Here is a 16,019-nt window from a genome sequence, read left to right on the forward strand (position 1 = left end):
TAAAGAAGGAGTACATCAGATCAGATATCCCAGGCATCTGGATTTACAAAATCCTGAGCTGAACTTTCCGATTCCCTCTAACAAAACCTCTTCTATCTAAGCTAATGTATGAATGAGACAATTAGAACATTTTCACATATGAAAACATGGAAGTTGGAGCCGTTTGTGCTTCAGACTAGTGACACAGTTGCACAGTTTCAATCATCTTATCGATTCAATCATTCTCCCCTTAAAAAAAAAACCCCAACTCACAGTGATAAGACAAAAGATGTAACTGAGTCACTGTGTTATATCTGTGGTGAGTATGAGTGCTCCCACATTTTAACATCATAGGACAGTGCGGAAGTTCCCTTTAACGCCCCTCACCTGCCCTTATAAGGTTTTAAGGCAGCTGTGATTCAGTTATAGTTGTGCAAAAGTGCAAAGCTGTTCAGGATGTGACACATTCACTTTATGTCTGACTTTTCACCGTGAGACTTCAAAGGTGACCTAACAACACAGATGGAAAAAAGAAAGAAAAGAAGCTGACAGCATCAGTAAAAAGTCTTCATGACCTTCTGTAACTGCATCCTGATGTGCCAGTGATCTGGACCTGGATAAGGAAACACTTTTGCCTCCAGACGAAAAAAATAAATGAGTGCATGTCATGTTTTTTTTTTTTTTTTTTTTTTTGCTATTATATGCCCCTAATGACAATTGAGCCTCATGTTTGTGGTAAAAATACCATGATTTAATGCAATTATTATCATTTCATCTGTAATGTGATCATAGTCATGCACGGTATTTTCTGTTCCTCTGGGGTTTAAAGCGCATGCTGACTCCTTCCTGTCAATCTGATCAACTAATAAAAGATGGAACATCCGCATAAGGTTATCTGTTATTCCTATTATACGGTTTTATTCCTTTGTTGATGACAGGTCGGACAGCAGAGCAGCTGCACGTCGGCCCATCCTGCAGCTCTCTCTGACAAAGACAAATGTTTATTTACCTTCTGAAATCGGTGTCTTTCCTGGGTGTTTTCCTCCTCTTCTCCCCCTCTTCTCCTCCTTAAATCTGATCGGGACAAGTAAATCCGAGTTACTCCAGCCGGGACAGAGCCGCCCTCACCATCACTCCATCCATCCAGCGCAGAGACTGCTTTAAGTTGAATAAAAAAAAGAAGCGGCTCAAGTGTTGCAAGCGTGCAGGCTGAAGGGGGAGGTGGAGGAGACAGTCATGGTCTGCAGGGAGGAGAAATCCTGCAGCGGCATGCCGGGGATCACAAACAAAAGAGGGGAAAGTGGGATCCTGGAGCTGCCCCGGAGCTCTGCAGGCTCTACTTCCTACTACCAAACTTCCATCAACCCCCACACAACAACATGGCCGACGCAGCCTGCGGGACCGGAGCCGGAGCCGCACAGCTGGAGACGCGGATCCGTCTGCAGCAGCTGGTCTGGGAGAGAGACCGCAGGGCTGCACGCTGTACCGACCAATAAGATACACAAAACAAGTATTACTGTAAGGAGAGGGAACACAAAGACCGGCCAGTGGAAGATAGTTTCATACATACATAAATATATATATATATATGTATATATATTTTTTTTTAAATAAGAAAAAGGAAAAACTCTCCACCAGCTGGGCACAGCTTTCATCCAGAAATCCCAGTATTTGGCGCACCCTAGTGGTCGGTCAGTTGTAGTGCACCTCGGGAAAATTCCACAGTGACAAAGATCCTAGTTTAACCTCTAAATGCCTGATTGATCATATTTGATAGGCTACGTATATTTCTGAGACTTCTGCACTACCCCCATAGTCAAAACGATAAAACAGTAGTTCAATACAAAATAGATAAATAAATAAATAATAAAAGATTCATAAATCCACTGGTGTTATTACTTGGTAAAACACCAGAAGGAATTAAGAGGAAGGATACTCACTTGTTTTTAGTTTTTTTTAGAGTAGCATTAATTAAACAAATGACAAGAAATTGGTTAAATGATGACAATTTAATTAATTCTAAATGGAAGGATATTGTAGATTAAATATATGGAATGGAAAAAATAACAATGAGACTTAGAAATCAAGTTTATATTTTTGAAGAAAGATGGGAAAAATAGGTGAGGTATACAACAAACAATAGCCCTAATGACCCATAACATGATTTTTGTGTATGTTTTGTCTCCGAACATGTCTATACTTCTGTCCATGTAGTGTATATAGGATATCCTCTGAATGAAATCTTATATGTATTGACAAAGTGATATATATATTTATAATGTTTTTAATTTTGTTTGATTTTTTTTTTATGTGTGAGTGTTTTGTTCTGTTGTTTCTTTTATTCTGTTGTTGTCCTTTTATTTAAAAAAAAAGTGTTAAAGACAAAACTAGGGGTGTTTTTCATTTCAATATTTAATAAACACTTAATTTTCTTAAAAAAAAGGATCTGCTATGTATTATTTAATATATCAGCTTAAAAGTTTATAGAAATGTTCAGTGTAACTTCTTGATGTCTTCCACATCTGTACACTTTAAGGAGTTGCCTTTTACATTTTATTGTATCTATAATGACAATAAAGGCTTTCTGTTCTATTAAAAACTAATTTAACAATTATTAACCGTTAGTATTATACCACAATGGGACATTAATTAATAAATTAATGAATGGATTCATTAGATCATGAAGTATTTTTGAACTGCATTGAAGTGAATTATACTAGGGCCCACCCTTATTAATTCACAATAATATTTTCTATCATGGTCAAGCATGTGCCATTATTTACAATGTATATTATTGGATTTGGTTCAACCTTATTGTCAATGCACATGTTACAGGTAGAAGGCAATAAAATGCAGATTACATCTGAGCAGAGGTACATAATCAGTAACTGTAGAAAACCCATATGATTTATACAGAGGTACTGATATCCAGTATAATATGATATGTAAATATGTTTGTGGCGGAGTGTATATTGCTACAGGTACGGTAGACTATTTCCATATGGTAGGTACAGTGGTGCAGATTTTGATTATTATACAATATATACAATAGTGCAGTGGAGTGATTCATATAATATAAAGAAAGTACTGTTGTGCAAGTGAACAATGATGAAACACTAATGTTCATGTGATGTACACGGAGGCTATGTGTAGATGGATATGTGCTGGTGAATTAACAGCAGAGATTGTATTATTTATGATAAATATTAATATTTATTTTTAAGAGTTGCTACACAAGTAATTTCTGATAAAAACGTGGGAATAACAAAGAGAATTTGAAGCGCTTATTAGGAGACAACATTGGAAAATCACACAAACAAACTGTGACATGGAGGAAAACAGCGTCAGAATCATAAAGACCAGAGAAAAATTCAAATTAACATAATTACACAAAGAAACTCTGAAAAATGCAGAAGCAAAAAACAATGATTAGACCAGAACAAATTTGCAGCAAAGGCATAGAGTCCAAACTACCGCCAAATACCCACAAAGATGTTCAGAGAAACAGAAAAGGTGCAAATTCAGTACCAAAAGAAATACACCTCCCTAAAAAAGGAAAACAAGTCACTGTTCAAGTATACAAAAAGTAATCCTTCAAAGATAACTCTTAAAAAAAATAGGAAACATAAAAGAGCAAAATTACCACAACTACACAAGACACAAAATAATCACAGAAACAGAAAGTTTTTCTTGATGATCATTTAAATAACTGAAATGAAAAAGTTCAGTAACATTTCTCAGAGTGAGTTAATATTTACTTTTACAAGTAATCAAAGTAGGCAGAAACTTTTACTGAAGTGATGAATGTCTTTAAGTTGACCTCACAGATGCACGAAACACACAAGTGAACTTTAACGGAAAGAAAAAAGCTATTTTAGGCAACAAAACAGACAAATAAAAGGGAAAATAAATCTGGTAAATCTGAGCCTTCCTGACTCCAGCCGACTTCCTCTCTGTGTTTGCGACTCATTTTGAAAGGAGGAAAACCTGGAAGTCTGTCCAAACAGTAGAGACATTATTCATATCTCCGCACTAATCTCCACCTGTGGACCAGATGTTGTTGAAATTATATATAACTTCCTGAATCTGATTACTTCCTGCTCATTTAAAGTTAAATAGGTTAAAATTATTGTTTATCTAACATGTAATCACACATTGTTTATAGCTTTTTTTTCTTGTCAATATAAAACATTTTTCTTAGACAATGTTAGAGAATATAAAACACATAAGATTAGATAAAAATATATTTTAAATGTTGCTTTGAAATATGGCAAAATCTGTTTTTGTTTTGTTACATCCCATGATTTTGTGTTGGTTGAGCATGTATGAACATGATGTTGGAGGTCATTTTAACGTGTATGATAAAGAAAGTGTACTTTTTTTAAAAAACACTTCATACATACAGACAGGCCAGCTGACAGTCCTGCCGGTGCCCCGGAAAAAATAATCTAAGATGGGCCCCCCTGCGCCCGGATCTCTCCTTCTCCTCTTCCTCTCCTCTCCCTCTGCTCTTCAGGTTTTTATACAAGCTAATGGACGTTAACATTAGAGCTAGCCAGTTAGATTAAGTTACAAGGTTGGTAAACGTTGGCTGCGCTGTTTCTTACCTTGCTCTACGCTGACTTTATTAATTCCAGCTTCACCGTCACCACCTTTTTAAAATATTTGTGTAGAGAATCTCTGAGGCCTCTATTTTCTTCTTCTCTTCTTCTCTTTTCTCTTCTTTTCTGAGCACCGGACTTTTGCTGATCGGACATTTTGACTAGTCTAATGGTTGAATTAAATGATTACATCAAATTTTGATCAGCGGCCAAACCATTTTTGTGTTGGGAGTGGGGGGTTCTTGACCACTACTTCAAGGACAATTAGGAAGAGAACAAATACCAAGCTTTTATGTAACTCAAATACTACATATTTTTTCCACAAATAGCCATATTTTGAAACATTTTGAAAAATGATTCCATAATTTAATGAGAATTAAAAAAACAAAAAAAAACAAAAAAAAAAAAAAATTAATGAGTGCCCAGTTCTGGGCCCCCCCCCTACCCTGGGCGCGGGACAACAGACCCGTTTGTCCCCCCCCTATCGGCGGGCATGCATACAGACCTCCTTCCATGGATCTGGATCAGTATTTATATATCAATGAGTAAGTAGGAAGCTGAGGTCCTGAAGTCTCCTTCTTTTGTACCTGTTGACAGTTCGGTGGTGGACTTGTACTTCTAAAATGACAAAGTAAAAACGTTCTCAGTTTGTCTGTAGAGACACTATTTATACTTCCACTTATTCAATTCAATTCAATTCAATTTTATTTGTATAGTGTCTAATACAACAGATGTTGTCTCTAGACGCTTTCCAGAGACCCAGAACATAAACCCCCGAGCAATTATTACATAAACAATGGCAGGTAAAAACTCCCCTCACTCACTTATGTGGTATGACATTTTTGAGTCTTCTCAGACGCTTAAAACATTAAAACAGCATATTATGTTTTGCTACGCAGGTTGACTTCCCCTCTCTGCTGACCTTCAATGCAGTTTTGCAATGTCCGTTCTCACCTAAAACTACTTTCATTCACATTGTTTTGGTCCCTAAACAAAAGTTACACTCCGTACAATCTAACAAAACCCCGAGAGCTGTTTAGACACTCAAATCTTACTTTAAAGAGTGTCATTGACGGGTAAAACTTGCCTTCAAGCACAGTGCCTGCGCTTGAAGTTAATCACAACTTATTATCTCTTGCTTATTTGTATTCTTTTTCTGTCTTTCTGTTTTGTAGTACATTGAAATTACTTCAGTCACATTAAATATGGAATATAAACTCTATCCAACATCTTGACCTGTGAGTGATCCGTTTAAGTATAAAATCATCTTTAAACAGATGTTCAGAGGTGTTTAACATAGAGATGAAACATTTGACCGTTGCTGTGACACTGAAATGACATTATCATTTACTGATATTGTATCTTCATCCACTAATCCCAATATCCTCCTCGGTGTACAGCAAATACAATAAAACCCTTTAACCAGTCTTCACTCTCAGCTATGACAAGATACCCTCTCTGTTGACTCTCTCATTTACTTACATGAAATTGAACCTTTTATCAGGAATTTCTGCTTGGATAGACAACGTACCAGTTGTATGTGTAATTTACTGGGTGCTAAAATCATTTGTATACTTACAATAAATCCAGTTTGAAATGATTCCAATCTAGTCCTTACTGATAAGCAGCCATCTGTAACGGTGTATGTTTTACATTTTGCTAATATATTACTGTACCTCCGGGATGATAAAATGATATGACTAAAATTAAAATGAGCAATTTTTAAACTTTGTTTTTGCTCATACGGTTGTATTATTGTTACTTTCGAGGACATCACAGACTTACATTCACTTCCTGCCTCTCACCTCAAAACTCTTCCCTAAAACGTAATCTTTTACATTATGAGGATGGTTTTTTTTTGTCCCCACTAACTGACAGAGTAAACAGATTCACATCCTTTCTTCATGAGTAATGCACACACACACACACACACACACACACACACACACACACACACACACACACACACACACACACACACACACACACACACACACACACACACACACACACGCACACGTCACACCTTTAAAATTAGATTAATAAAACCACCTTCTGTCAACACTTGAGCCGCGAGACAGTAACATCAATAAAAGTCTTCAAACACAACAGTCAGCGCCGGCAGCTGCTATAAAAAGCTAACAGAGCTAAAATTAGAGTGAGTCATATGTTTCTCTGCTGTCTTGTTTGGTGTGATAAAGCTCCATCATGCTCCATGTGGTCTCCTGTGATTGCTCATCGCGTCTTTTCCAAGTAAAAGATACGAAATGATGTGAATTCAATAAAGCTCCTGTTTGCAGACACATCCGAACAAACAGAGGCACAATTTAGTTTATTGTTTTTATCTTTGTCAGTAATACGGATGAGTTGGCCTATTACAGCTTACGGTAGATGGATTTTATGTCACATTTATGACCAAAATTGATTCAATCCCACATCTGGATTTAGTGACAAATGCTGAAAATACACTGTAATAGATTTCATCCAGCTTTAAACAGGACATTTCCTGTCCAGCCAGGAGTTTGGTCATATTTTTTCTTACAGAATAGCATTTAAGCGCTGCAACTGATTCAAAATAAACATTCATATGGGCCTTGTGCTCTCAGTAATTGGATTTAGATTTCCTGCTATCATCAGAAGAAGTGCTTATTAAGAGATGAATGAAGCTGAATCAGTAATTACCAATTTACAATGATCAATTCATTTCAATATAAGACAGACATGAGAATCTCACAATTATCTTAGACGTGTTAATCATAATTACACAGTTGAGGATCCAAGAGGCGGCTGACCCACTTTAAAAGCAGGAGTGTTTCAAATCCCCTTCCATTTAACAAATAATGGCAAATGAAGGCAGATAAATGATTTATTTGGTTCTTATACCTGTTAGATTTAAGCTTGGATGATTGTCAAAACCTTCTGATACTCTGACATTCATTGAACATTGTAATTTACGTCTTTGTCCTGTTATTTTATCGTACATGACACTGAAAACCTATGGGCTCCTCTGATACACGACTGTGCAGTGTCTTTCATCACCACTGGGGTGCAGTGCTCACCTGGAGTTGGAGCCTCTTTTTGCCTCTAACTTTCAAGAATTCAAAATGAAGATCTGCTTTGTGCCACGACGTCAGAGAGTAAAGACGATCCACTCGTCTGAATCACCCACTGAAGATTCAACTCATGGCATCCATACCGATGTTTCGGATTCATAGTGAACACAACAGAAAAGCTGACGGGAAAAAATTAAATAAGCGAATCAAAAGTAAGCAATAGTTTTTTAAAAATAATTTTAAGATGATAGCACTTCACACAAAGGAACATTTTAGATATTTCACTCCACCTTATGACCTGAGAGCTGCTTTGCCTGAGATTTGCTCTTCCATCAACAATTATACCCAAACTTTATAATCCACACAAACATTTTTCATATTTATTTCAAAAAGATTTCAAAGGATTCCAGAAATTCCAGGGTCAAAACAAGATCTATTATTAGATGGAGAAAGGCTTAAACATTAATTAGGGGCAAAAACAACATGAACAGATGCAGTTTGTAGTTACGTCGAAATAAATTTATATTTTAAACCCATTAGAAGAAACTAAAATGTTATTCCACTTTCTTGATAGTGTGGAGAGCGTCTCCACTGACAAGCTTAGGCAAATTTGTGTAGAAAACATTTATTAAAATAACTCTCTGCCTGATCACTGTGACGTCACACATGTCCAGATTTATATTGTTTTAGTCCCTAACAAAAAATTACATTCTTTACCATCTAATTATGGACCTAGGGTTGTTTTAACTCCAGAATGTTCATCAAATACAAAGAGATCATATATTTGACAAAAAACCCCGAAATAAAACAACGACATAAAATCCAGCAGAACTGTCCTACGCCACTTTGAAATATAACTTTTTGTTGATTTGATTTGGAAATAAATGATGAAGTAGCTCCACTTTGAAACACAATAATTAACCTATTATGTATCATTATGTATATAGTTTGAGTGTATATCCTATGTTGCTTTTGTAAACTAAGCGCTTTTTTTCAAATCACTGTTTTGACATTATTTGTTAGTTGGTGATATAAAACAATGCTATTCAAAATATGTTTTTAACAACTTATGTTTATACTCTCTGCATTAGAACAAGCAAAAGTTATATCTGATTTTATGCTGGGGCCTTTGACTTTGCTAAAACTGTTAAGGAAGAGTTGAGAATCGACTGAGAGGATATCAGCCTGAATGTTCAGGTATATAAACCTTTCTAACAGTAAACCAGATGGATACATTTCATCAGTGGAGACTTTGATGAGACATAATTACATCAATAAATACATTGAAAACAATACAAACAAATATAAAATAAGTAATGTCTGATGGAATGTAGTTTTTCCCCAAAGTTTGCTCATTTTGAGTTATCCAGATTGGCTGTGTCACTACTCCAGAGCTTTTATAGGTTGAAAAATCTCCAGATTACTCACCAGAATATCAGAGACATGTGTCATCACAAGGGTTAAAAATGTTTTAAAGAGAATAGGTACATTGTGTTACTATAAATAAGGAACATGACCATAAAACTAGATGAACTATGTGGGGGAAAAACCTGACATAGTGTTTAATTACGCCAACTGCCTTTGAGACATGATTTATATCCCTCCGGGGATGGATTAAGTATATCTGAGATTGAATCTCAAAGTCTGTGTTGGCTCAAAGAGCAGAGAGGACAAGTGGACTAAACAGAAGTTAACATAAATATTTATATATGTAAAAATGTAGAGTAAATTTTATAAAATAAAGAAGTGAAAAATAAAGAAAAGATCAGATCGTAATTTGAGTTCACCTGCTAAACAATACTTTAGTTTCTGGTTGAGTAATTGATTCTGACTGTAGCAAGGCTGAAATAGTAAACTACAGGAAATTATCACTTGCTCAAGTTTCTCTTTATGCCCATATAGATGTTCTTCTGGATTATTTCGGTACCCGGACAGCTCCTACAGACATTTCAGCACTGGACAGCTCTCACCATTCCCCACAGGCTTCATTCAGAGAGTCTGGTCACGTGATGCTTGTTGAGATGTGACGTCAAATATTGACATTAATTCTCAGTTTAATTAATGATGATCTCTGAATGCGTGATCCATTCTTCTTTTTTTTTTCATATAACTTTCATTGACGCGGAAAGCGGCTGCACTCCAATGGGACGGGGGCGATGACGCACCGCCTGCTTCACCCTCCTCTCCTTCAACCCCCTCCTTAACGCAGAACCATAATTCAGGCTTTCCCCTCCTCCTCCTCCCCTCACCGACGTGACAAGTGAAAAAGGCATGCCTTTCTGATTCAAGGATAAAATAACCGCGGGGAGTTAACTTCAGAGGACGGAGGAAAGTTTTCCGCAGAAGACGGTTTGGGTGATCTTTTGTTGATGCTCCATGAAGCGGCGACACGCAGAAGTTCCCGAGAACTGAGCCGGAGGAGGAGACGCGCTTCAACCGAGGGAATAGAGGGAGAGAAAGAGAGAAGGAGAGAAAGAGAGGGAGAGAGACTGAGATAGAGATCCTATCTCACTCTCCCAGTTCAGCTTTTCAGCGGATCGCGTCCAGCATCTTGCAACTGGTGAGAAAATTCACTTTTATAAAGGGTTTTAAGGAAGATAAAGTGGGGCGACCTTAGAGAAAGTCTTTGACTGATAATATGATTGTATAAACTCTCTCATGTAAAATTAATTACACATTGTGATAAAATATTACAACTGTCTTTATTTTATTTTTTTTTGTTTGTTTATTATGTCTTTTTTTGTCTTTTTCAGCAGGACAATGTCCGGTAAAGCGACTTTAGCATTACTCATCTATGGAATCATAACGCATTACAGCGTCAACTGCTCACCTGTGGGAATTAGCTTTCCAAGTGTTAGGTATGAAAACTCTCTTTGTGTGCTTTAAAGGAGGGGGGGCTTTGACACGACTGCACCGAGGGCACAGCCTAAAGACCCCATCTAATTTACAGTTAGTTATGTGAGTGAGTGTAATATCCTGTTGGGTTGCTGGATAACAACATCTGACAGCCAATCCATAGAGCTGAGACGCATTCACTGGGGAGCCGCGGTAATGTGATTTAGGCGGCTGTGGCAGTGAAGAACAGAGTCTCAATCTGACCTGCAGCCATTAGTTGGGCAATTTGCTGATTGGATAATTAATAGGAATCGATTTGATGTGAAAAAAAAGTATACATGTCAGCAAAGGACATTCCTGTTTAAACCAGATATGGGGAATTTTTAATTTACGCACATAAGGTGTTATTTTGATCCCATGTCTAAGCCTGAAATAAGTTTAAATACGCAAATAACATCTAAATCTACTATTGCAGGGTCAAAGATTGGAAAACAGATATCTTTTTGTTTCTTTTAGACTTGACAGTGAGATTTATGACGAGGATGGCAACTCCTTACCGTCCCTGGATTATGACGGAGACCAAATGGAGGTGAGAAGTCCCTCCTCTGTCGCTGAAGACGTCTTCAGTTTGTTCTATCCGGCAGAGAAAAGGTGATTATCATCAGCATCCCAACTTTTTTTTTCCCACCCCCTCAGCGTTGGAGACATCCATGTTGCACATCTCATTGCTGTATTTCTGTATTTCTGTCTGTCCGTGTCGTTCGTTCTGTAGCGTCGAAATGTGGTAACGAAAGAAATACTTTGATTTCTATTACTGTCCTTTTTAAGTTTCTTTTCAAACACGGTAAAGGGGGAAAAAACGAACTAGAAAGTCAAATTTGATTCAGGAGATGGGCAGAATAGTCGATTTCTTCGGAAAAAGAAGACAAAGAATAAAGATGACCATAAAAATCAAAAGAAACTATCTTGAAAAAAACAAAATGTGATAAACCTATTATCTGTAGGCCTTGAGTTTTTAAATAAGTCAATAAAAAATATAGGTTGAAGTTTACACGCACAACCTGGAGTTTTTTATCATAGCGTAGAGACTTGATATGTGTTTTGCGCTGGGTGTGTGGTGATTTTTTTTTTATTTTTGTATATTTTTTCTTTTACTGTGTGGCTATCTATCATCCCAGAACGGAAAGACATGCAGACGGCATGTTTAATAAAGCCTACAGGAAAGCGCTGGGTCAATTATCAGCAAGGAAATACCTTCATTCTCTGATGGCAAAACGTGTAGGGTAAGAATATCTTCTTGGTTGTCACCTTTTAATTTCTTTAAAAAAAAGAGAAATGTCTCATGTCACCTGTCCTTTGTGCGTACTTGTTTCTGTTGACTTGTCCTTTGAAAGCTCATTACTCACGCTGTTATATGTATGTCTGTGGTCCCAGTTTATTCCAGCACGCTTCCAAAACGCTTTTAGGAATGGTTAAAGGAGCGCGCAATTGAACGTTCTGGAAAGCGTAATTGTCTGAGCTGGCTCTCCTTGAAGGCGCACAGGTTTATTTCCATGTGAATAATTCATGGGGACTAAATCCCAGTGGTTCCTGGGGGAGGGAGGGGCTGCGGCTCCGAGTGGGCCTATCACCTCTTAATGTAATTATCAAGGGGATCGATTAAAAGTTCAGATCAAGTGTTCATGGCTGCGTTTTTCAGATTAAAAGCCACATTTCAAGATTTATTTGTTTGCAGCAAACTCCTCCCATGAAATGACTGTGCACTTTCCCTTGCAATGCATCAAAAGCCAGCTGTATTGTTTTGAACAAAATGGAGAGCCAGATTATGTTGTGATTTCCCCTTTAAGATGGTGGCTCAGTTTGGCTGAAGCGCACATGGATGTATGAAGCGCACCGCAAACTGAGCGCACAGGGGAGGGCTGGGCTCATGTGCCGCACCTGTTAAGGCTGATTTATGGTTCCGCGTTAAACCTAAATGATGGTTCCGCGTTAAATCGACGCAGAGCCTACGACGTAGACTTTTGAAATCCTCCCCACTGCTGTGCAACATCTACAGAAGAATATTAGGGCCAGACAGGAGAAAAATAAAAATAATGTTTTAGAGGAGGAATATTTTTTTTTCATTATGCACATTATGCACTGTATTATGCATTATGCACAAAAGTCGAAAATGTCGAGAAAAAAGTCGAAATGTCGAGAAAAAGTCGAAATGTCGAGAAAAAAGTCGAAATGTCGAGATTCATGTCGAAATGTTGAGAAAAAAGTCGAAATGTTGAGAAAAAAGTCGAAATGTCGAGAAAAAAGTCGAAATGTCGAGAATAATGTGAAGTAGGCTTACAATTTTGAAAAAAAAGTCGAAATGTATTTCAACTTTATTCTCAAAATTCCGACTTTATTCACGAAATTTTGACTTTATTAACGAAATTGTATTTCAACTTTATTCTCGAAATTCCGACTTTATTGACGAAATTCGACTTTATTCTTGAAATTGTATTTCAACATTAATCTCGACATTTCGACTTTATTTTAGGGTAATTTTTTTAGGGTATGGCATGGGGTACGCCGTAGGCTCTGCATCGATTTAACGCAGAACCATAATTCAGGCTTTACGGTTTCCGTGTGTTGCTAATGGGGGGTCTCCTGCTCTCTCGCAGCGGGGGGAAAGCTCTGGAGGACAGCTCGGAGCCGCTGTCCAAGAGACACTCGGACGGGATCTTCACAGACAGCTACAGCCGCTACAGGAAGCAAATGGCAGTCAAGAAATACCTGGCAGCAGTCCTGGGGAAAAGGTATAGACAGAGAATTAGAAACAAAGGACGGCGGCTGGCATATTTGTAGCAGCCTCCTTTTCCTGTCCTGAATTAAAAAAAAATAAAAAAAGAAGGAAAAAAAAATAAAAAAATTAAAGGATAACTTGTGTGCAGCCCCAGATAAAGTCATCTTAAGATCTGACCAATCAGTGGATCACTTTTTGTGTTCTCAAACATGTATTTCTGTATGAAGTAAGCCATTAAAGGAATATTTTGATAATAATATTGCTTTTTTCTTATTTAAATCACTCGAGGATGCTTACATCTCCTCTGTGGACTTTTTTTTTTTTAAATTAGAACAAATTACTTATAGTTATTATTTTTGAGAGGACACACGTGTCTCCTCAAACAGCCATGTCTTTTAAACATTTAGTAAAGAGATATGAAAGAGAGGGGGATGGAATAGTTTAAAAGACAATCAATGCATTCAATTCTGCCTGTTTTTATTTTCTTTTTTAAAGAGTGACATTAAGAGTTTAGTTGTCTTTATTCACAACAGCCTTGAAGACATAAGTTTTCACCAAATCCTCCAAGAGATAGACTTTGATGCCCTCCCGGATGGGGAAGAGTTTGACGCTTTTTTGGGAGACTGGCTGAAACAGTTCTCTCCCGAATTTGCGGTGAGTTTCCAGCTCCTTTCCGAGTCCTGGCAGGGGCTTCTCACGCCCCTCCTCTTCTTCTGTTTTCCTCCTCTCGCCTTGTGATTTCACTTCAAACACTCAGATCCAGCTCTTCTTCCACCTCACCTGTGCTCCTTTCTCACAGATTTTGACTCCAGGTGTATGACAGCATGTATACACGCTGAAAGGCCCATAATATGATGAACACATCATTTCTGAGTAAAAAACATAGAATAAAAAAAAAGAATTTAATAAATCTGGTTGTTTTTAATTGAAGTTCCCAAATCTGAGAGGAGAAACAGAGTATATTTGAGGTTCTTCTCGCCTTTATTTTTCTTCCACAGTGTTTCCAAAGTGAGCTTACACATTTGACTCATGTAAAGTGCCAATCTTTTGTTTCTATCAACTGGTTCTGCCCAAGGTTTTCTCATGTCTCCCTGCCCATATAATAAGTATCACTGGCATCTGCAGCACCATCAGGCAACTATATATATATATATAAAAAAAAAGAAAAGAGGAATAAACAGAAAAATAAGAAATGATACTTGTTACATGGTGACTTCTCCATCAGTTTGTTTTCTGTGAGAGACGTACGAGGCAGTTTGAACTCTTGTGTTTGAACCCTCTGGATCTATTGTGCTTCCCTTCTCTGTCATGTGAACCGATGTACAAACTACAATAGACTGCATGATTAAAGTAATTTCACTAGCCACCGCATCTGTGCAGACAACTAGATGGTTTTGCTTGCTCTCTGACTACTACAGACTTACATTCCTGTTATTGGTGGATGTTCTTGTGTTTTGTTCTCTGCCATCGAAGAATCCCAGTGAACCTGAATGTACTTGACTGCTCTGTCTCAGACTGATACGATGCTTTATGGCTTCTGGATGATTTGTAATCTACTTTTAAAATCATGTGTGAAGATAAAGCTACAGAAAAATAGAGTGGTTATTTTCTATGCTTTTGTTTTTCTATAGAACATAACACATTAAGGGAGATGCCACGGGTGGCCCAACTGACCATGAACATGATAAAATCAAAGGGATCAGGCAAAATGTATCCAGTATAATATGGTCAGAAGGAAAACTAACCATCTGCACACTTCTTACCAAATTTGCGAGGGCATGAAAGGAATGCAAACGACAGGGTAAAGTTTTTCCGTTTGTGTTTGATGTATCAATCTTTCTTTAATTTTGCATTCCCCTCCAGGCTTTGTGACGCAGGGAGCAGTTTGCGGCTGTGGTGCCTTGCATCGACTTTTAAACCGCCATGAATCACAGATGGCTATAGTGGCCCTACAATGCTGCACATCATCAGCTCACATTTCACCCCCTTTTTTGTCGTTGTTGTCTTTGTGCTACACAGATGTTTGATAAGACCTCAAGCATCGGTCAGCTTAGATGTCAGTCGTTCTTGTTTGCACTGCTTTCTTTTGCACTTTGTTTTAGAGCGTTAGAATTTCATCCAAACAGAGGGAAGCGGCAGTTTCCCCATGAATCATTACATGTATGATAATGAAAGCGCCAATAGCCTTACAAAAATAAAATAATCTTCAAAGATATATATAAATATATATATTTACTGTGTGGAAAGTGAATATTAGATTACTACTTCAAATGGCGACCTACCAGGGTCAATAAATGTCTAAAAAAAAAAGGTGTTGTAAGATTTGTATGAATAAATTTTTGTAAACAACACATATTTCGTCTAATCTTTGAAACCGTGTCCCCGTGAATCTGAAGCACACTTTAGAGGATGAACCCAGTCATGAGACTGACATTATTTCAATGGAAATGTGTCAATAACCTCAGGATGCTGCAGAATAAATCAGCAAACCCATCAAAAAAAAAAAGAAAAGACGGAAAGCATTGAGAGAAAAGAGACAGAAAGTCCCTGCCTTGTTTTTTACCGTGACTCACTGGGTTTGGCGGAGGAGCGGTGACACCAGTTGGCCGGGTGTCTGCCTCCCAACGGGACAGCATGAGCAAAGAGTCGTGGGAGGGATCACCCGGCCCGCGACACACACGGCCTCACTGCACTTTACACCCTCCACGAGTTCAGCCGTCGCCACCCTGCAGGAACAGTTGGCTGGGCTCAACGCTGCTATATGCAACAATGTTG

At 37.8% G+C, this 16,019-nt stretch overlaps 2 protein-coding genes across 4 annotated transcripts in view; one reads left to right on the forward strand and one right to left on the reverse strand.

Moving 5' to 3' along the window:
- The window catches only part of LOC133423697 (tyrosine-protein kinase yes-like), a 38,320-nt gene extending 36,893 nt beyond the window's left edge, over positions 1-1,427 (reverse strand). Inside the window, exon 1 of the mRNA XM_061713988.1 lies at positions 989-1,427. The gene's annotated coding sequence lies outside the window, so the exon portion shown is untranslated. The remainder of the gene's footprint in view (positions 1-988) is intronic.
- Positions 1,428-9,873: 8,446 nt separating this feature from the next.
- On the forward strand, positions 9,874-15,570 carry adcyap1a (adenylate cyclase activating polypeptide 1a). 3 transcript variants are annotated; one of them, XM_061713670.1, is made up of 7 exons: positions 9,874-10,193; positions 10,390-10,491; positions 10,985-11,119; positions 11,647-11,751; positions 13,123-13,257; positions 13,778-13,898; positions 14,876-15,570. In XM_061713670.1, exons 2-7 carry the CDS (start codon positions 10,394-10,396, stop codon positions 14,888-14,890), a joined length of 609 nt encoding a protein of 202 aa, XP_061569654.1. In that variant the 5' UTR covers positions 9,874-10,193; positions 10,390-10,393; the 3' UTR covers positions 14,891-15,570. The 3 variants fall into 3 exon arrangements, with proteins under 3 accessions (XP_061569654.1, XP_061569653.1, XP_061569655.1); XM_061713669.1 differs by having other exon boundaries at positions 9,879-10,193; positions 10,387-10,491; XM_061713671.1 differs by having other exon boundaries at positions 9,882-10,193; positions 10,387-10,491; positions 15,108-15,570.
- Positions 15,571-16,019: the final 449 nt, after the last annotated feature.

The sequence above is a fragment of the Cololabis saira genome, chromosome 22, assembly GCF_033807715.1.
Source record: "Cololabis saira isolate AMF1-May2022 chromosome 22, fColSai1.1, whole genome shotgun sequence".
NCBI classification, from domain to species: Eukaryota; Metazoa; Chordata; class Actinopteri; order Beloniformes; family Belonidae; genus Cololabis; species Cololabis saira.